The sequence below is a fragment of the Pseudophryne corroboree genome, chromosome 5, assembly GCF_028390025.1.
Source record: "Pseudophryne corroboree isolate aPseCor3 chromosome 5, aPseCor3.hap2, whole genome shotgun sequence".
Classification (NCBI taxonomy): domain Eukaryota; kingdom Metazoa; phylum Chordata; class Amphibia; order Anura; family Myobatrachidae; genus Pseudophryne; species Pseudophryne corroboree.
In genome coordinates, this window is record NC_086448.1 from 833226268 (window position 1) to 833248679 (window position 22412).

The 22412-nt window shown below is 47.2% G+C and overlaps 1 protein-coding gene across 3 annotated transcripts in view; it reads right to left on the bottom strand.

Moving 5' to 3' along the window:
• Positions 1-262: 262 nt before the first annotated feature.
• The window catches only part of LOC134928624 (protegrin-2-like), a 49743-nt gene continuing 27593 nt past the window's right edge, over positions 263-22412 (bottom strand). The window contains exons 2-5 of one of the 3 annotated variants that reach the window (XM_063924550.1): positions 9596-9904; positions 5188-5289; positions 4182-4241; positions 263-803 (exon numbers count right to left, since the gene is read on the bottom strand). In XM_063924550.1, coding sequence (XP_063780620.1) covers positions 726-803; positions 4182-4241; positions 5188-5289; positions 9596-9892 — 537 coding nt within the window. In that variant the 5' untranslated portion in view covers positions 9893-9904 and the 3' untranslated portion in view covers positions 263-725. The remainder of the gene's footprint in view (positions 804-4181; positions 4242-5187; positions 5290-9595; positions 9905-22412) is intronic. The other 2 variants (XR_010177955.1, XM_063924551.1) reach the window with 2 other exon arrangements.

Here is a 22412-nt window from a genome sequence, read left to right on the forward strand (position 1 = left end):
GCCCAAGTGCATCTTATTATTCATATCCCATAGAGGAGTGTCTCTCCGTCCTCTCTCACCTGTGCACCCCGGCACCACTGCCATCACCTGCACCATTGCAGAGTAATACAGTTGTAATAAATGTAATTGTTACTAGATAAAATGTTTAGTCGCTGATATATATATATATATAATATAAATAAATGTGCGATAAAGCAAACAAGATATACAAAGGGACACACTGTAAGAACAAAATTCATTATACATATATATTTATCTTTCATATTCCAATTTATTAAATATGTAAAATTGCGATTCCATTTTATTGGATTATTTACCATTTAGTTATTTTCCATTTAACACTGTTGCTTCTTAAAACCCTTTATCGATTTTGTTGCCAAATGGCTGCAACTACTGTACGTCAGGAATATCTAAATCTGATGAAATTCAGACGTTGTGGACATTTGTTAACATCCGACCGACCATTACTATCTGCTGGCGCCATCATTCTGGGAGACGTATTTGTGTTTAAAACACGTACAATTATTTTCTTCAATGGGACCGATAAAGGGTTAAAACACATCATTATATATCATTATGTACCACAAGGGGGAGCTCATGATGAGCGACAGGGAAATGTACAATACTGAGGCCACTGCACACAGCGGACAGCCATGATTTAGGTTACAGGAGATTTGCCTGAATTGCAATACTGCTTTATAAAGGTTTCTTTGTCAGCTGCCATGTTATTTCGAGTGCGGACTAAGTGATGGTCTTTTGTGTTGTATTGCAATACTGCTTTGTCCTCCAGGGGCCGTCGAAAGCTAAAAGAGAGAATATAATGTGAGTTCTATCTGCACTTTCACTCCGATGTACTGTACAACAAATGGGGGGGAGCCGTATCAAGCCTCGGAGACTGATTCCGCTTCTGTCATTTCAGAGACTGTGCGAGATAACTGACAGAGACTGATCGGTTACTTTGGCCAATGTCTCCACTGTCAGTCACCAAGGCTCGATACATCTCCCCCATAGAGCTTTAAAAGTCATATTCCTGAAATGAAGTTAATATTCCTGGTAAGATTTAATGGAGGAACAAAGAAACCTTTCTATTCATGGCAAATTTGTGTAAGAAGAAAAGATAATTCATAACGTCAGACATTACTTGTAGTCTGTCACCACTGGAAATGACATTCAAGACCAGTCAGGGCCACATTCAGGCGTCATCTTATTCTCCCAATGACATGCATTATTACATGTGATCAGGGCAGTGCTAATGTCTCACTCTCACTAAGGGGGTCATTCAGAGTTGATCGCTGCTGTGCGTTTTCGCACAGCGTGCAATCAGATTTGAACTGCGCAAGCGTATGCACCACACTACGCAGGCGCAATGGACCGCTGCAACGAGGATCAGCACCCTGCGGCAGGTTGGTGCGAAAAAAGGGATCGCACCAGCGAATGCAAGGAGATTGACAGGAAGAAGGCGTTTGTGGGTGGCAACTGACCATTTTCTGGGAGTGTCCGGAAAAATGCAGGCGTGTCCGAGCGTTTGCAGGGAGGGTTCCTGACGTCAAATCCGGCCCTGGACAGCCTGATGTGATCGCAGCGGCTGAGTAATTCCTGGGCTGCGCAGAGACTGTACAAGATCTGTTAGTGCCGCTTGGCAGCACATGCGATCTCACACTTGTACAGCGAAAATACACTCCCCTATGGGCGGCGACTATCTGATCGCAGCAGTGCAAAAATCACTGCTCAGCGATCAGGTCTGATTGATCCCATAAATGCATATAGGGGGTTTCACCAAGCGCTATCTCTTACAGCAAAAAGTCGCAATCCAACCGGAATTTCTGTGATCGCCCCGCAGTATTTTTTTTGAACATCTGTGCCTGTTTGACAGGCAGAGGTGTTCGCGGGGAGGCAACGCTCCATTTCCAAAGTGGAGATGGAGCGTTGCGGGGGCTTCCAAACGGGGATGTGGTGGCATTATCCGGGCGCCGTCACACATAGCCGCTCTGATCAAAAACATGGCGGCTACGCCGGTAGGAGGCTTCTCTAATTTCTATGACAGCGCACTAATTGCGGCACGATCGCAATTAGTGCGGGTCACAGATGGGGGTGCAGCTGTTAGGATGCTGGGCGGCCTTGCCCTGCGATGGGCGGCGCCCAGCATGCGAGGCAAAGGATTACAAATTCTGCTAAAAAGCAATCCTTACTGAATTGGGTCCATTGCTGGTTGTAACGTGCGAGAAGGTCGGACATCCCATGTGAGGCTCGCACTAGTGCACAGACCCCGTGCTGCACTCTAGTTAGGAGAGGCGCCTGGGAAAGCGCACTGGCCATCTGGGTGCACCGCTGCCGACCAATGGGATTTGCGCGGGTTCATCCTGCGCACTTATTATTCCCAAAGCAGCGGGAGAGAGAAACATGAACATGACGTTTCTTATGATATTGGGTCTAATTCAGACCTGATCACAAAAGCAAAATCTTTCTCTAATGGATAAAACCATGTGCACTGCAGGTGGGGCATATGTAACATGTGCAGAGAGAGTTAGATTTGGGTGGGTTATATTGTTTATGTGCAGGGTAAATACTGGCTGCTTTATTTTTACACTGCAATTTAGATTCCAGTTTGAACTCACCCAAATCTAACTCTCTCTGCACATGTTACATCTGCCCCACCTGCAGTGCACATGGTGTTGCCCATTAAATATTTTTTTTGCTGCTGCGATCAGGTCTGAATTAGGCCCATTGTTACTTTAGACCTAAAGTTACGTCTGATGTGTTTGGTATGACTAGTCGGCACTCAGGCGGTCGACATCCAGAATATGGACAGGTTCTGACTGTCAACTGTCAAAATGTTGACATTTCAACATTCCCTTAGGTTGACATGGTTAAATTGCAGACATGCTCCCAATGTCGACACCAGAATGTCATCATATGGTTTTTGCTTATTTTAGCCTAACCCTCACCATAAACCCAAACCTATCACTAACCCTAAAAATCAACAAAAAAATATGTCGACGTTCTGATGTCAACATGTTAAATGCAGATATTCTGAATGTGTTGACATTTTAACCATGTCAACCTAACTGTATGTTGACATATTTGTTGTTGACTTAACGTCCATGTTGACATTCTGTCGGCCGACATTCAGAACTTATTGACATTGTGGTGTCGACATTCTGAAGTTGACCAGTCGACCGGATACCACTTCTAACCCCTAGGCAGGCTATCCCAACCTTGGTCCTCAGGCACACTGACAGTGCAGGTTTCACTGATATCCAGGTTTCAGCACAGACGGTTAAAACATAATAAGTGAGATACTAATTAAGTCACCTGGGCTCAAACCTGGATATCATTAATACCTGGACTGTTAGTGTGGCTTGAGGACCGAGGTTGGGAATGCCTGATCTACAGTATTGCACTGATTCAGCAGATGTACCAAGTATGTGTGGTCATCCCAGGGCTGCCTTCAGAAATTGTGAGGCCTGGGACTGACAGAAAAGACAAAGCCCCCCACCCCCTCGCCTTACGTTCCCCCTGAAGCCCCCACTTTATTACCATTCTGGGTACCAGTTTCTGGTCCTGGGAGACGGTCACAGGACATCAGATGGTGCACCTAAGCATGACCACGGTGGGCTCGGAACACAGCAGTAGCAGCAGGACAGGGAAGTAGTCCAGAGCAGGCAGCCATAGAGAGACAGCACTGGTGGTATTTCATATTTGGAGCCAGCCACGAGCCAATCAGAGCTTGCGGAGCCGCAGCCGTTCCTGATTGGATGCCGGTCCACTAGCTCCAATTGGCTCACAGACAGCTTGAAATGCCGCTGACACTGTCCCTCCATGCAGTCTGCGGTCAGGGCCCAGGGCTGGAGTCCCAGCAGTCACCCCTCATGGCGCGGCCCTGGGTCAACATGCCCCCACTTATGGTCTAGCCCAGTGGTTCCCAAACTTTTTGAGTCACAGCATCCTGGATTATAAGAATTTTTATCACGGCAACCCAGGGCCTAAACTTCAGAAATCAATATCAACTTAGTAAATTGTGTTTATACGTCCCCCTTAGGGTCAGTTATGGGGTGAGGGACAGGATCCGCTTCTGTTTCTCCACATATGTTATGATTGGCAGCCGCCTGCTCTGGTTTTGTCTATGACAGTGACCATAAATAAATTGAATTGGTCCTGGACCACCAACCCCAGTCTCTTACCTGACAGGTTATCTTATCTGCGTCTGTCTCAGCCAACACAATGGTGCACTCCTGAACCTTCTGCAAAACCCAATACATAATAATTAGTAACAGTGTCCTGTCACTCCAACGCCGCATTCACCGGACATCTGACAGCGTATAGATACACATCATAACGCTGTAAGGAAATGTGACCGCTCTCCTCACATTGATCACACTCAGCTCTGTCACTTTACACATGCCACGTTCAGGACACGGCCATCTTAGTGCTTCTGCACCAGCCATTTTCCTTGACTCCAACGACACTTTGTATAGCCAGGAGCACCGGTTCCGGCCGTGCGTGGCACCTGTCACCCTGGTGAGATTCCTGTTTGGAAATACCGCACCACTTTCCATGAGTGCAGACAAGTTGCCAACCAGCGTCATAGCAGGGTATTAGTGTCATGACATCATGGAAAGAGGGAGCTGATCACTGGGAGCGCTCCAGGCACTCTGCTGGCCAAATACAGGTGCCACAGGGGCTTCGATAGCGCCACGTCCTCCACCCTGCTCCCTGGGTGGTGGCATCACTTACACCCCCTAGCTACGGACCTGGTGCCAGCTTGTGGGACCATGAGATAATTCCTTCAAATCAGGACTGTGCCAACTAATCCGGAGAGCTGTGCGGGATTTACTGCTTCACAACTATCACATGACACTAGTGCGATGCGTGGAAGTGCAAGACACAGGGGGTGGAGCTTAGATTAATAGCGGGTGGCAGGGGACCCTTTTAAAAAGGGGGGCCTGGGGTACTTACCCCAGGGCCACCCCCCTTAATCCAGCTCTGATTGCAGTAATGTGACAGCAAGCGCAAATTTGCGAATGCAGCGATGGGCGCCTTTTACCTTTCTTGGCGGCTCCTCGCATGCGATTTTTACCAGTAGCAGTTTTAACACTACGACTATTTCAGTCTCAGTAGCGATCCTTACTGAATGAGGCCCACAGTTCATTAGAATATATACATTTTATTTACCTTCTAAATACTTACCCCACGTTTTTGATATTCACATTTTAGTAAATCTCTTTTTGCATGTCTGGGGCAGACCGTCTCTCTAATTCCGAATTTCAATGTCCGAGAATTCCCCTCCTCCTGAAAATAAAGGATTTGGAAAATGTAGAAAGCTGAGATCTTATAGACAATGACACTTTATCCACTTATTGATGCTGAGAAGAGGTCAGTGAACGTCTTTTGGCTCAGATCCGACGACAGTTCATGATACTGTATGCAGCTAAAGCTATTAAATACTTAGTATACCGGGCCGGAACTTGTGAGTGGGGGGCCCAGGGGCAAAAATAAATTTTGGGCCCCCCTCCTCTAACCAAAGCCAAGTTCACAATATGCCACACAGTAGTGGGTGACAGGGAGAGGCAGAGGGTGACTGCGTAAGACAGGGGGAGGCAGTGGGTGACAGGGAGAGACAATGGGTGACAGGGATAGGCAGTGGGTGACAGCGTAAGACAGGGGGAGGCAGTGGGTGACGGGTGGAGGCAGTGGGTGACAGCGAGAAACAGTGGGTGACAGGGAGAGGCAGAGGGTGACAGCATAAGACAGGGGAAGGCAGTGGGTGACAGGCGGAGGCAGTGGGTGACAGGGAGAGACAATGGGTGACAGGGAGAGGCAGTGGGTGACAGCGTAAGGCAGGGGGAGGCAGTGGGTAACAGTTGGAGGCTGTGGGTGGCAGGGATACAAGCACAATGTCCTATGCGGTGTGAAGAACAGGGGCATGTATCTTGGTGGGGGCAGGAACACAGTGGCCTTTGCTCTGCTTGTGGCAGGGATCACCGTCCATAGTGCTTTCCTCAGTTGGACACTCGGTCAGGCAGACTCTGACAGTGCCAGTTATACCAGGTGTGAGCTGCCTATAATCACACAGACAGCAGTGACTCAGAAACATGTACAGCTGTCTGATAACTAGAGGCAGTAAGTGGCTGTGATATCAGCGCTGGTAGGTGGCAGGACTCCTCTATCAGTCCCGCACACATAAGGTCAGCCCCGCCTACCTAAGGTATGGGGCAGGTCCCTCAGGCAGTGGGACCCACCCTGCTCTCTGCAGTGTGCCAGTCATCCGACAATGCTCAAAATGGTCTGGGGGATGGGGGGGCAGGGATAACTCATTGCTGGTTAATAGTGGGCCCCTTTGTCCTCAGGGGCCCCGGTGCAATACACTGGTAGTTTTGCCTCTGTACAGGGCACACTTTTATAAACTGCTGTTTTGATTTTCACTTAAATCCAGTGACAATACCCGCCATTGCACAAATATTTAAAATAACGGTCCCACACCATCTCTCCACATGCTTCCATACAGTGACTGGCTGTCATCCCCCTGATTGGTGTATAGCTCCAACCATCCTTCAGTCTGCATGTTGCCATTCATTCACTGTGTGACTACATGGAGTGTGGGGCCCCTCGCTCTGTGCATAGGGCAGCCGGCTGAGAGGCAGGCAGAGAAAGCTGCTCCCCGGCCGCTCTGATTGTGTATTATACATAGAGCAGCCAGGCAACATTCTCTACCTGCTCCTAAGAAGCTCCGGAGGCACCAGCCCAGAAGCATCCCAGCCATCCCCTCCTCCAAGGTGTGTGGGGCCCTAGGCAGCTGCCCAGAGTGCCCATACATTAATACAGTACTGGATGACTGTGTACACAAAACCCGATGGAATAATTAATACCCTATAAATTATGATATTACAGAGAAGAATATTCTTTATGATGAAACACGCTGATTAGCTTCCAGTTTATATGAGAACATCACATTTATTTGCTATTATTGGATTGGATACAGTTTTTAGAATGATATTTACATTTTTGAGCTGTTACTGATTCTATACATTGATGTATTATTAGTACTGACATTCCGGCGGTACTACGCTTCTTCTTAGTGTTGTATATCATAAAATCAGCATTATTTGAATAAAATATAATTTTACGTATATCTATGATAATCATTTTTGAGGATTATATATAACTGTAAGTGACTGAGAAGACGTGCAGTTTCATTACTATACATTGTATGTGTATTTGCTGCTGGAGATTGGTTCTTACTTTCCATTTCCTCTACTCGAGAATAGACTTGATGAACGATATTAAAAAAAACACTTTATACTCTGACGCATTTCACAATGTACCTATACGGAGAGAGAAGCTAAGATTGTGGTTTGGGGACTGTATGTCATATTTTCTCTACCTTCCTGCTAAGTAGTGTATTACACAGGGCCGGTTCTAGACTTTTTGGCACCCCCCCCCCCCCCCCAACAGGCAAAACAGGGTTACTGTGCGCCGTAAGTGCACGTAAAAAAAATAAGGGCGTGGCTTCAACGGGAAGGAGCGTGGCCACAGTTATGCCCCTTGTAGCTGTGCCCCCAGTAGATTTGCCCCCAGCAGATTTGTGCCCCTAGTAGATTTGCCCCCTGTAGTTGTGCCACCTGTAGCTGTGCCCCCAGTAGAGTTGTGCCCCCTGTAGCTGTGCTCTCTATAGCTGTGCCCCCAGTAGAGTTGTGCCCCCTGTAGCTGTGCCCCCAGTAGTTTTGCCCCCTGTAGATGTGCCCCTGTGGCTGTGCCCCCACTTGTTTTGCCCCCTGTAGATGTGCGCCCTGTAGATGTGCCCCTAGTAGCGTCGATTAAAAAAAAAAATACCAGCCCCACTCCTGCTTCCCGACCGCTGCGGCTGTTTCTGCCGCCGCTCCTCGGATCTATGGGAGAGACGTCATGACGTCTCTCCCATAGCGCCGCACAGACACTAGAGGTCAATTAGGACCTCTAGCGTCTGCGGCTGCTCCCATAATGCCGTGCTGTGCACGATGACGTCAGGCGCACCGCGCAGCAGCATGTGGGAGGGTCAGGTGGTGCAGCGGCGGCAGCGCCCTTATGGCTGCGGCGCCCCAGGCAAAAATCCTGTTTGCCCACGGCAAGAGCCTCTCCTGGTATTACCATGCTATATAATAGACAGGAAGGCTAATGTGCGCTGACTATAAGGTAGTGAATGATTTGGTCACTGCTAGATCTAAAGGACATTACTCACTTCTCATCCTTCTAGATCTCTCTGCTGCATGTGACACTGTGACCACTTCTCATACAGACACTACAATCCCTAGGTCTTCAGGACACAGCCCTCTCCTGGTTCCTAATCCCACCTATCTAATCGCTCCTTCAGTGTCCACTTCTCTGACTCCACCTCCTCTTCTCTACCTCTATCAGTTGGAGTACCGCAAGGCTCAGGCTATACCACATCTCTGTTTAAGCTAATCAGATCTTTCAGATTTCAGCATCATGTACATAGATAATACTCAGATCTACCTATCCTCCCCTGATTTATCACCATCTGTATTGGGCTGTGTCACTGAATGCCTCTCTGCCATTTCATCTTGGATGTCATCTCGCCACCTCAAACTTAATATTTCCAAAACAGAATTCATTATATTTCCACCGGCCAATAGTAATTTCCAACCTGATATCTCTATCACTGTTGAGAACTCAACAATCATCCCTACCCCACAAGCTCGCTGCCTAGGTGTCATCCTTCTCTCTGATCTGTCCTTTATTCCCACATTCTATCTGTCTCAAGATCATGTTACATACATCTAAGAAACATATCCAAAATACAACCATATCTTACACAAGACACTGCAAACACTCTGATCCATGCTCTCATTATCTCCCGCATTAATATTGTAATAGTCTACTTACTGGTCTTACTAAGAAAAACGTCTCTCATCTGCACAGATCACTCGCTCCCACAGAACTTTCTTTGGGCTGCATCCCCCCTATGGAATGCCCTACGACGCACAATAAGACTCTCCCCTGGTCTCCAAACCTTCAAGCGTTCCCTGAAAACTCACCTCTTTAGGCAAGCCTATCAAATTCCAGAACTGCCCACATAACTTTCATAAACCTTCCTATCAAATTGCATCCACCCTGCACAGTCCACACATATCCTCACATCTTCTCATCCTTCCTCTCGTCCCTGGTTCATCATTGCTATATGACTATATCATACAGCCCACCAAGAACCTTTGCAATCTGGCGGACAACTATGCAATAAATAGCACCTATCCTTGTGTATCATTGCCTATTTCCCTATAGAGTGTAAGCTTGCGAGCAGGGCCCTCCTACCTCTATGTCTGTTTGTTATCACCTAGTTTGTTATATCATTGTTATTTCCAATTGTAAAGCGCAACGGAATTTGCTGCGCTATATAAGAAACTGTTAATAAATAAATAAATTGCCCCGCCCATGTTTTGCTATGTCCTGGCAATGCAGTGTTCTACCCCTGGTTCCCAGGAATGTATGAGCCTAATAATACTGACCTGTCCTACAGAGGTAGCTGGGTTTAGTGGCTTGTAAAGCACTGAATATATTGCAATTTCTTTAGCACAGAGAGAACCCGGAACCCATACTGTACCTTCAGGAGTGTAGGGCGGAAAAAATCCAGGGGTTTATATAGATACGGGATATTTTCCTCCAGGTTGAAGCGTTTCACGGCCTCTATTATCCTCGTGTCATCCTGGATGTCACGTCCCAGAGCCTGAGAGAGACAGCTGTCTAATGTGACTGCAGAGAGTAAGAGCAGAGACAGCCCCCAGCTCCTCATCTTGCGCTGTGTTAGAGGAATCCTCAGGTCTCTGGCTCTGTTCTCCACCTTTATACCGTGTACAGTTCCTCCTCCTGTAAGACCATGTGTTGCAGGATGTGATATCATGCAGATACTGATCTATAGATAATGACTTCCATTTAATTGTTGCCAACACAAAAGTAATTTCTAGGAAACTTAGTTCTCTTCAAGTTAAAATGAAAAATAAAACTAGAGATGGAAAGTTGTGACCACAATACCGACTTCTGCCTTCTGTGATAATGACGACGTCTGTCATTGTGGATGAGTAATGGCGGACAGTGCTGATCACAATGCGCTGGTGCTTTGCTGAATGTAATGTGCATCCAGATCTCAAGACTGGCCGCCAAGACAAATGCCAGGCCAGGGTACAGCGAGGGGTAACTGAGGAGAGGGGAACTTCCACCATGGGCCTTTGGAGTCTGTAGCGTCCAGACTAAATAGGAGGACACGGAGTAGGAGCCATGGGGTGTGGCGTCTGAGTCGGACTCTTTTAGCGCAGGGATGGGCACTCATGTAGCTCTCAGTGTTTCACAAATATTTCTGTCTTCATTTACCTAATATGGTTTCTAATGCTAGAAGTGGAACCTGAGACTCCAGGTGCAGACTCGGAACTTACCTGCTCACTTGCTCGCTGTCTGGTCGTCCCCACAATGTGCTGTAGCCAGGGACAGATTTAGGTGTGAGGGCTCCTCTAGGCACAACAGTAAGTGCCGCACCCCCTTGCTTAATTTTATTATTTTCATTGATTGGATAGAAGCCCTGATTTAATGATAGCCTATTTAATAAAATAATTAAAAAGCCACTTACTGACTTTTTTTTAGTAATTATATATACATATTTACTTAGTGGGACAGCTTACAGTGGCAATATGTGTATGTACTACCCACTTACACTACATTCAAGATGGCATATGATGCAGCACAGTGGAAATAATTTGCAGTTACTGGAACATTTCGGGCTGACAGTACCAACACAAGCATCCAAGTACCACCCCCCAACAAGTACCACCCCCCAACAAGTACCACCCCCCAACAAAAGCCACCCCCCAACAAGTACCACCCCCCACAAAAGCAGCCCCCCAACAAGTACCACCCCCCAACAAGTACCACCCCCCAACAAAAGCCACCCCCAACAAGTACCACCCCTCAACAAGTACCATCCCCCAACAAGTACCACACCCCAACAAGTACCACACCCCAACAAGTGCCGCCCCTAGGCACGTGCCTCACATTCCTAAAGGGAAATTCACCACTGGCTGGAGCCCCATCGTCTGCATTCTCCTTCTCAATGTTCTCGCCAGCGGCTGTGTGTGGATAGAGTGGTGGGCTCCAGCGTTCCCCATGGCCAGAATCCCACCAGCACCAGAGTATGGACACCGCCATGTTGCTCATGGTCAACTGACCATGGCTCCGCTAATGCCATCTGGGAATCTGAGCACCTGACCTTCCCATGGCAATAGGAAAATGTTGGGACCTTTAAAAGGACTGCCTGGGATTACCAGTGCAATGTTTTCCATAGACTAGTCTCTGTGCTCCTCAGAGTTTAATCCCTGAGTCTACTGTGAAGCAAGGTGTTCTGGCTCCTGTTCCAGTCCAGTACAGAATGAGACCAGTACCAATCCAGTTTATCTCAAGCCCTGTTCAAGCTCGGTTCAGAGTAACTCCAGATCCAGTCTGGTTTGTCACGCTCGGCAAAGATTGGGGTTCCGATAACCGAGCTTGTGCTGGGAGGACAGCTGACTGTGTAGGAAGTAGGTGAGGTGGTTGAATGTAGTTCTTTCTCATGAGGTGGAGGCCTAGTAGGTGTAGAGTTGGCTGGTGAGCAGAAGAAAGAGTGAGGACTCTGTAGGAGGTTAAATGTATCTTTAATGAAGAAACAACTGTACACTGATACTTGAAGAATTGAAAGACACGGGAAAAGAACTGGAGTCAATGAATAAATGATTAAATGATTTGAGGAATGGAGCTGAAGATCACCGGTATTTGAGGCACTGAAAAACTGTGGTTTAAGATTGGTAGACAAGGCTGAAGGAGGCTGGGTTTTGAAGAACTGAAAGACCATGGCTTGTGACTGGTAGATGAGATTGAAGGAGACTGGTTTTGAAGAACTGAAAGACCATGGCTTGTGACTGGTAGACGAGATTGAAGGAGACTGGTTTTGAAGAACTGAAAGACTGTGGCTTGAGCTAGGAGAGCGAGGCTGAAGAACTCAGATTTTGAAGAAACGAAGACTGTGGCTTGGGTTTGGAAAGCGAGGCTGAAGAACTTAGATTCTGAAGAAACAAAAACTGTGTGGTTTGGGCTAGCGAGATGCCCGCAGGGACCACCGTTTAGCACCTGAAGCCCCTTAATGACCAGGAGACGTGAACGCCTCCACGAGTGGCGACGGGTTAAGTGACAAGACTTCAGCAGCGATAGGCCATGAACTGAGGATAGCAACCAAAACCGGGGAACCAGGAGCAGCCTGGGAGTACAGAGCTGGAGCACCTTTCACAGGAAAGCAACTTGAAGTACTGGCACTCTCTCCCTGAGCCAGCTCCCTTTTATAAGGGAAGACTGCACCGGATTGGCTGGAAGCAGAGTGTGAATTCAATTGGCAGATCTCTGGTCTCCAACATGGCCACCCCCAGCACTGGGGACATTCTCAGCTGCAGCACTTTAGCTAACACAGCTCCGGCCCTGACTTCCTGAAACAGAGTCACTGCCTGAGGGCTCTGATGCAGCGACTACCCACTGCAGTGCCCAGCTCACCAGGCCCCGACCTCCAGAAGCCGTACACGTGCCCAAGGACCAGCTGCAAGTATCTCCCCGCCGCCGAAGCCGCACCAACCACCGGGATGGCAATCCCCGGGAGACCGCACCGGAGGTAAGGCTCCAGATACTGACAGACCTCCAGTCAATAAGATATTGGAGGCGACCATATCTTCTACGGCAGTCAAGGATCTTGTGAACCTCAAATTCTTCTCCTTGAGCAGCTTGAACCTTGGGAGGCTTAGGAAGTGCAGCCCAAAAACAATTAAGTATGAGAGGATTCAGTAAGGAGATGTGGAAAGCATTAGGGATCTTCAAATAAGGAGGCAACGTGACCTTGTATGATACTGGATTCAATACTCTTTCTATAGGATATGGTCCAATGATTCTGGGGGCAAATTTCCTAGAGGGAACTTTGAGTCTTAAGTTCCGAGTGGAAATCCAGACTTGATCTCCCACTTTGAGGCTAGGAACTGCCTTTCGTCTCCGATCTGCAAAGAGTTTGTATTTATTGGATGTTTTGAGCAAAGCCTCATGAACTTGTTTCCATGACTTAGAAAATTGTCAAAGAGTTAACTCCACAGCAGGGACTTCGAGAGCACGTGGGTGGAATCCATAATTCACATAAAACGGTGTGGAATTGGTAGCGGAATGATACAGATTGTTGTGAGCAAATTCAGCGAATGGGAGATAGTCCAGCCAATCATCCTTAGAAGAAGACACGAAGATTCGCATGAAGGTCTCTAAGTCTTGGTTCACTCTCTCAGTCTGGCCGTCCGATTGGGGATGGTATGCAGAAGAAAAATTCAACTTTATCCCAAGGGCCGAGCACAACGCTTTCCAAAATTTAGCCACGAACTGAGACCCACGATTGGAAACAATCTCTTGTGGAAGGCCATGTAACTGGAAGATGTCTGATATGAACAGTTTCGACAGCTGTGACGCAGATGGTAACCCTGAGAGTGGGACAAAGTGTGCCATTTTGGAGAACCGGTCCACAATGACCCAAATGGTGTTTCGTCCTCTAGAGACTGGCAAATCAGTTATGAAGTCCATGGAGATCTGTGTCCAAGGTTTCTGTGTGACTGGTAGGGGATGAAGCAGATCAGGTGGCGATCCTTTTGGGCTTTTATGTTGAGCGCACTTTGGACAGGCAGCTATGAATTCCCAAACATCTGTCTTCAGATGAGGCCACCAGTAGGAGTGTTGAATGAATTTAAGAGTCTTGAGGCTACCCGCATGTCCCATACAAGCTGAGGTATGAGCCCACGTGAGCAGTCTTTTTCGAAGTTCCGGTGCAACAAAGGTTCTTCCAGGAGGAGGAAGTGGAGCAGTATGGGTTGCAGCAAAGAGGCAGGATCCAGGATGAATTGTCTGTCCGGAAGATCTGTGGACTCATCTGAATTTAATGAGCGAGAAAGTGCATCTGCTTTCCAATTGAGCGAACCCGGATGATAACTGAGCTTGAAAGAAAAACGGGAGAAGAAGAGTGCCCATCTGACTTGCCGTGGGTTTAAACATCGAGCAGTCTGAAGATATAAAAGATTTTTGTGGTCTGTGGTTACAGAGATTGGGTGCTGAGCTCCTTCTAGCAAGTACCTCCACTCCTCAAAGGCAAGTTTTATAGCCAGCAATTCTTGTTCCCCAATAACTTAGTTTTGTTCCACCGGAGAGAATCTTCGGGAAAAATAAGCACAGGGATGAGCTTTCTGGTCCTCGAAGAACTGGGATAAGACGGCTCACACTCCTACTGAAGAAGCATCCACCTCCACCTGAAAGGGAAGACTAAGATCGCGTTGTCGAAGGATAGAAGCAGAGAAGAAGGCCTCTTTAAGAAACAAAAAAGATTTTAGTGCCTCAGGTGGCCAAGCTGCCGGGTTAGCCCCTTTTCTCGTTAGTGCTGTAATAGGAGCAATGATGGAAGAGTAATCTTTAATGAATTTTCTATAGAAATTGGCGAAGCCCAAAAAACGCTGGATTTCCTTCAGAGTGACAGGAAGGGTCCAATCTCTGATTGCCTGGACTTTGGCAGGGTCCATCTGTAATTCCCTCCCGGAAATGATGTACAGTAACATAAAAAGGAGATGGCGGTAACCTCTAACGTGCAATTCTCCAGTTTACAAAAGGGTTGATTCTCTCTTAGACGTTTCAAGACTTCTTTGACCTGTTCTCGATGGACATTCAGATATTTGGAAAATATCACGATATCGTCCAGATACACAACCAGGCACTTATAGAGGAGATACTGAAATAACTCATTGACATAATTCTGGAAGACTGCTGGAGCATTGCACATGCCAAAGGGCATCACCAGATATTCGTAATGCCCGTTGCGGGTATTGAACGCAGTCTTCCACTCGTCTCCTGCGCGAATGCGTATAAGGTTATAAGCTCCGCGTAGGTCCAATTTGGTGAAAATGGTAGCTCCCTTTACTCGGTCGAACAGTTCGGGGATCAGGGGCAAGGGGTATCTGTTCTTGATTGTAACTTCATTAAGGCCCCCGGTAGTCGATACAAGGCCACAGGCCCCCATCTTTCTTTTTAATGAAACCCCCCCCCCCCCGCCCCAGCTGGAGAAGAAGAGGGACGAAGAAATCATTTGGCCAAATTCTCCTGTATGTACTCTGACATCGCTTGGGTTTCCGGGAGGGATAATGGGTAAGTTCAGCCTCTGGAGGTGTTTTACCAGGCAGTAAATCAATAGGACAGTCCCAACTGCGAGGAAGAGGCAGAGTATCTGCCCCCTGCTTACTGAAGACGTCTGAGAAAGGTTTATAGGCGTCTGGAAGGCTGGAAGTATGTAGAGAACTAAGTGGCTTGACAGTAGACAGGCAAGTTTGGGTACACGTCTTCCCCCAGGCGAGCACATCCACAGTTTTTGTAACCACGGGAATCCAAGGATTATTTTTTGAGAGGCTTTGGGAATTAACAGAAAGGAGATGGCTTCAGAATGGAGAATTCCATCTTTCATCTTCAGTGGAACAGTACGGAGGGTGATGATCCCTTCGGGAATGTAACTTCCATCTACCGCGGTGATAGAGATAGCTCGCTCTAGACGAACGGTCGGTATTTTGGAATGTTGAAATAAGGCGGAAGTAATGAAACTTTCAGCCGCTCCTGAATCCAAAAGTGCTGTAACATGAAGAGAAGAGGAAGGAAGCTCCAGACAAATAAACAACAAAGACTCTTTTCTGGTAGGTTGTTCGGGGGAATACTCCTAGCTTAACCTGTGGTTTTGGTCGCTCAAACCTTGTACGTTCAAGACAACGTTCTTTATATCTCAAATCCAATTTATTACACAAAGAGATTAACTTGTCAAGTTTAGTTGGCACGTCTTGAGTGGCCAGGTCATCCTTAACCTGTCAGAGAGACCATTCCAAAAGGTAGCAATGAGAGCTTCCTCTTTCCAGCTCAGTTCAGAAGAAAGAGTACGGAATTGGATCACGTACTGGGCTACGGAGCGGGTTCCTTGACGCAGTCGCAGGATCTCCAGGGAAGCAGACGTGGTCCAGCCTGGCTCATCAAAGATCCTATGAAAAACTGCCATTAAATCTGGGTAGTTTGAGAGTAAGGGATCACATCTCTCCCACAATGGCGAAGCCCAGTCCAGAGCTTGCCCGGTTAAGAGGGATATGATGTATGCAATCCTTGATCGATCAGATGGAAAATTGGCTGACTGTAACTCGAACTGAATCTCACATTGGTTAAGAAAGCCACGGCATTGCTTTGGACTGCCATCGAATTTTCTGAGTGGTAACGCGGAACCGGCATGGATACTGGAGGATTGGAAGCTGGAGGGTTAGGAGCTGGAGCTGGAGTCTGTGATGTGGATATGGCGACATGAAGAGAATCTAAACAGGATGACATATTCTGCATGAATTGAACAATCTGTGCCTGCAAGGCCTCCTGTTTGTTTAATCGAGACAGGATGTCAGCAGAGGCATTGCCCCGGTAGCCTGCTCATTCGTCGGATCCGTGGGGCCAGTGCTTACTGTCACGCTCTGCAAAGATTGGGGTTCCGACAACCGAGCTTGAGCTGGGAGGACAGCTGACTGTGTAGGAAGTAGGTGAGGTGGTTGAATGTAGTTCTTCCTCATGAGGTGGAGGCCTAGTAAGTGTAGAGTTGGCTGGTGAGCAGAAGAAAGAGTGAGGACTCTGTAGGAGGTTAACTGTATCTTTAATGAAGAAACAACTGTACACCGATACTTGAAGAATTGAAAGACACGGGAAAAGAACTGGAGTCAATGATTAAACGATTTGAGGAATGGAGCTGAAGATCACCGGTATGTGAGGCACTGAAAAACTGTGGTTTAAGATTGGTAGACAAGGCTGAAGGAGGCTGGGTTTTCAAGAACTAAAAGACCATGGCTTGTGACTGGTAGACGAGATTGAAGGAGACTGGTTTTGAAGAACTGAATGACTGTGGCTTGAGCTTGGATAGCGAGGCTGAAGAACTCAGATTCTGAAGAAACGAAGACTGTGGCTTGGGCTGGGAAAGCGAGGCTGAAGAACTCAGGTTCTGAAGAAACGAAGACTGCCATTTAGCACCCGAAGCCCCTTAATGACCAGGAGCCCGTGAGCGCCTCCACGAGTGGAGATGGGTTAAGCGACAAGACTTCAGCAGCGATAGGTCACGAACTGAGGATAGCCACCAAAACCGGTGAACCAGGAGCAGCCTGGGAGCACAGAGCTGGAGCACCTTTCACAGGAAAGCAACTTAAAGTGCAGGCACTCTCTCCCTGAGCCAGCCCCCTTTTTATAATGGAAGACTGCACCGGATTGGCTGGAAGCAGAGTGTGAATTCAATTGGCAGATCTCTGGTCTCCAACATGGCCGCCCCCAGCACTGGGGACATTCTCAGCTGCAGCACTTTAGCTAACACAGCTCCGGCCCTGACTTTCTGAAACAGAGTCACTGCCAGAGGGCTCTGATGCAGCGACTACCCACCACAGCGCCCAGCTCACCAGGACCCGGCTTGGGACCTCCGGAAGCCGCACATGTGCCCAAGGAACCGCTGCAAGCAGCTCCCCGCTGTCGCAGCCGCGCCAACCACCGGGATGGCAACCCTGGGAGACCGCACCGGAGGTAAGGCTCCGGATACTGACATGGTTCACCTCAAGCCTGGGTCCAGCCTGGTTCAGAATAATTCTGGATCCAGTCCAGTTCAGCATATCTGTGTCAGAGTTTCTGTAGAGACTAAGGGAAAGCAGGTAAGCCATTGTGTCATGCCCAGTGGCGGACAGTAGCCAGCATTTCACATGAGTGGCAGCCAAGATGGAAAAATAGACATCATAAGCCAAGTGTTTCAAAATTCAAACATCAACATCTAAATACATTATTTGTATCCAATTTACATCAATAATTGCTCCTGAGATTACATTAATACCCACAGACACACACAATATTAAAGCAGTATAAAGCATTATGGCTAGAACACAGTAATCACCATACAGTAAACAGAGCATCCAAGTGACTGCCATACAGTACATATAGCATTGCAGTAACCACCATACATTACACACCGCATCCCAGTGACTGCCATACAGTACATGCAGCATCACAGTGACTGCCATACAGGACATATAGCATTGCAGTAACCACCATACATTACACACCGCATCCCAGTGACAGCCAGACAGTACATGCAGCATCACAGTGACTGCCATACAGGACATATAGCATTGCAGTAACCACCATACATTACACACCGCATCCCAGTGACAGCCATACAGGACATCACAGCATCACAGTGACAGCCATACAGTACATATAACATCACAGTGACCGCTATACAATACACAAAGCATCAGAATGACAGCCATATGATACACACAGCATATGAATAACTGCCAAATAGTACACACAGCATCAGAGTGACATCATACAGTACACACAGCATCACAGTGACCACCATACAGTACACACTGCATCCCAGTGACAGCCAGACAGTACATGTAACATCAGAGTGACATCATACAGTACACACAGCATCACAGTGACCACCATACAGTACACACTGCATCCCAGTGACAGCCATACAGTACATGCAGCATCACAGTGACTGCCATACAGGACATATAGCATTGCAGTAACCACCATACATTACACACCGCATCCCAGTGACTGCCATACAGTACATGCAGCATCACAGTGACTGCCATACAGTACATATAGCATTGCAGTAACCACCATACATTACATACCACATCCCAGTGACTGCCATACAGTACATGCAGCATCACAGTGACTGCCATACAGTACATATAGCATTGCAGTAACCACCATACATTACACACCGCATCCCAGTGACAGCCATACAGGACATATAGCATCACAGTGACTGCCATACAGTACATATAGCATTGCAGTAACCACCATACATTACATACCACATCCCAGTGACTGCCATACAGTACATGCAGCATCACAGTGACTGCCATACAGTACATATAGCATTGCAGTAACCACCATACATTACACATCGCATCCCAGTGACAGCCATACAGTACATGCAGCATCACAGTGACTGCCATACAGTACATATAGCATTGCAGTAACCACCATACATTACACACCGCATCCCAGTGACAGCCAGACAGTACATGCAGCATCACAGTGACTGCCATACAGTACATATAGCATTGCAGTAACCACCATACATTACACACCGCATCCCAGTGACTGCCATACAGTACACACTGCATCCCAGTGACAGCCATACAGGACATCACAGCATCACAGTGACCTGTGTGTATTTGGGCCTCTGCTGTTTACTGTTTTACTTATCCAAAATATTCACGTTTATTTAAAACCTGACACATGAAATGCTTAGTAACAATGAGGTCATATACGCTTATATTAACAATTAAAGGCACAAAAAGGGCCTAATTCAGACCTGTTCGCTTACTAGGGTTTTTTTGCAGTCCTGCGTTCGTATAGTCACCGCCCATAGGGGAGTATATTTTTGCTGTGCAAGTGTGCGATCGCATGTGTAGCCGAGCTGTACAAACAGATCTTGTGCAGTCTCTGCGCAGCCCAGGAATTACTCAGCCGCTGCGATCACATCAGCCTGTCCGGTCCCGGAATTGACGTCAGGAACCATCCCTGCAAATACATGGACATGCCTGTGTTTTTCCAACCATTCCCAGAAAACGGTCAGTTGACACCCACAAACGCCTTCTTTCTGTCAACCTCCTTGCGAACGCCCGTGCGAATGGATTCTTCGCACAAACCCATTGCTGCATACGCATGCGCAGTTTAGACCTGATCGCAGGCTGTACGAAAACGCAGTCTAGCGATCAGGTCTGAATTAGGCCCTCAGATCTGATCGCAGCAGCAAATTTGTTAGCTAATGGACAAAACCATGTGCACTGCAGGTGGGGCAGATGTAACATGTGCAGAGAGAGTTAGATTTGGGTGGGGTGTGTCCCAACTGAAATCTAAATTGCAGTGTAAAAATAAAGCAGCCAGTATTTACCCTGCACAGAAACAATATAACCCACCCACATCTAACTCTCTCTGCACATGTTACATCTGCCCCCCTGCAGTGCACATGGGGGGTAATTCCAAGTTGATCGCAGCAGGATTTTTGATAGCAACTAGGCAAAACCATGTGCACTGCAGGGGAGGCAGATATAACATGTGCAGAGAGAGTTAGATTTGGGTGGGGTGTGTTCAATCTGCAATCTAATTTGCAGTGTAAAAATAAAGCAGCCAGTATTTACCCTGCACAGAACAATATAACCCACCCAAATCTAACTCTCTCTGCACATGTTATATCTGCCATCCCTGCAGTGCACATGGTTTTGCCCAATTGCTATCAAAAATCCTGCTGCGATCAACTTGGAATTACCCCCATGGTTTTGCCCATTAGCTAACAGATTTGCTGCTGCGATTAGATCTGAGATAGGCACAAAGACCCAGGTGTGAGATGTCAGCAGAGGCGCCAAGAGGGGGGGCAGTAATATTAGTAGAAAAAATATTTGAAAGTTTTACAAAAAGTGTGAAATAAAATGATATCTGGTTTATGGGGCTGTAATGTTGTCATATTTCCCAAGCTCCTGACTGCATTACAGTGTGATACCCCATAGCAGCCCCGCCCCACCAGCCCAGGGGGCACCGCGCCCCAAACTCATCCCTAAAACAAGGTTGACATGGTCAAAAGGTCAACAGGTTCAAAAGGTCGACGCCTAAATGATCAACACATGAGAAGGCCGACATGAGCTTTTCATGTTTCTTGTTTGGTGTATAATTTTACCTTGCAGCACGTGGAACCTCGCCATGCTCCGGCACAGGTGCCTCACACCACTGCTGCACTCAGCACATGTTACCGTTCCCATCTGTAGTCCACGGGGATAGTAATGTAAGAAGAAGCGCGGTAGGTGGAGCTGGCCAGCAATGGTGGAAACATCTGAATCAGGTCATAAGGTGTAATATTTGTGGCTGATGACGGGAATGGAGGGAACGCAGCTGGTGTCTCCGATCCCTCCATTCCTGATACCTGATACTCTCCTCCTACATACATTCAGGGGAAACGTAATATTTCCAGCTAACCCCCAAAAACTGGTGTTTTCAGGAAAATAGACGCAAATATTGTTTGGCAAATGGGCCCCATTGAGAGATAAACCCACAGAGGGTGCAACAGGGGTTACGTATGTTTTAAGGTGCGGAAAACATTGTCTGTATTTCAAGCCCTGTTCAGTAAAAATATTAATGAGGCACCAACACTTATCCAATGTGCGCAGGTTTTCCTCCTAGATTACGTTTTAAATATTTAGTATCTGACGTTCTGCGAGATGCCGGCTTTTCTTAGTCACTCATTTTCTTTGGAAGACTTCCTCATGTGCGGCCGCCTCACATTGTATCTGTGTGTGAGACACTTTCTGTGAACACGAGGATGACGCAACGTGATCTGCTGAACGTTACAATTGTTTGAACTTCCAAATTCACTGAGCTCCGTCCCCACAGATTATTATATATTCCGAGGGGTTTCTGAGGGTTTAGCAAAGGGCCACGGGGCTTATTCCTGTCAGAGACAACCAGGCTGAAAGTAATCCAATACATTATATGTTTCAGTTTATCCTGCAGCTAACAGCCAGGTATAATGGCGCTACTGACACTGCTGTGTAATACTGCGCTATGCCAGGTATTATGTCTGACACTGCTGTGTAATACTGCGCTATGCCAGGTGTTATGTCTGACACTGCTGTGTAATACTGCGCTATGCCAGGTCTTATGTCTGACACTGCTGTGTAATACTGCGCTATGCCAGGTGTTATGTCTGACACTGCTGTGTAATACTGCACTATCCCAGGTGTTATGTCTGACACTGCTGTGTAATACTGCGCTATGCCAGGTGTTATGTCTGACACTGCTGTGTAATACTGTGCTATGCCAGGTGTTATGTCTGACACTGCTGTGTAATACTGCACTATGCCAGGTATTATATCTGACACTGCTGTGTAATACTGCGCTATGCTCAATTAGCTTAGTGATATCATTCAGGTGCTCGAAAGGAAGGGGTATTTCTGAGCAAGAAAAAAAGCAATTGTTTCCCCAGCACACTGAATGGATAACAGTAACCAGATATAAATCCCACATGATAATAGAATTCAGAGATCTTCGTTACACATATTTGCGCAAATGTGTGGTTAAGCCCCAAAGCCGCATCAAGGCCTCTCTGTATATTTGGGGTCCCTAGCGCTATATCTAGGTGCAGGGTGTGGCACCCCAAAACACCAGAATGAGCCAGAAAGCACAGCGTGACATACCAGTGTAAAAAACTATAGTGTTAATAAATTAGTATTTAGGAAGCCGAAGCTATAGAGAGGGTGATACAAACATGAAATGTAATTAAA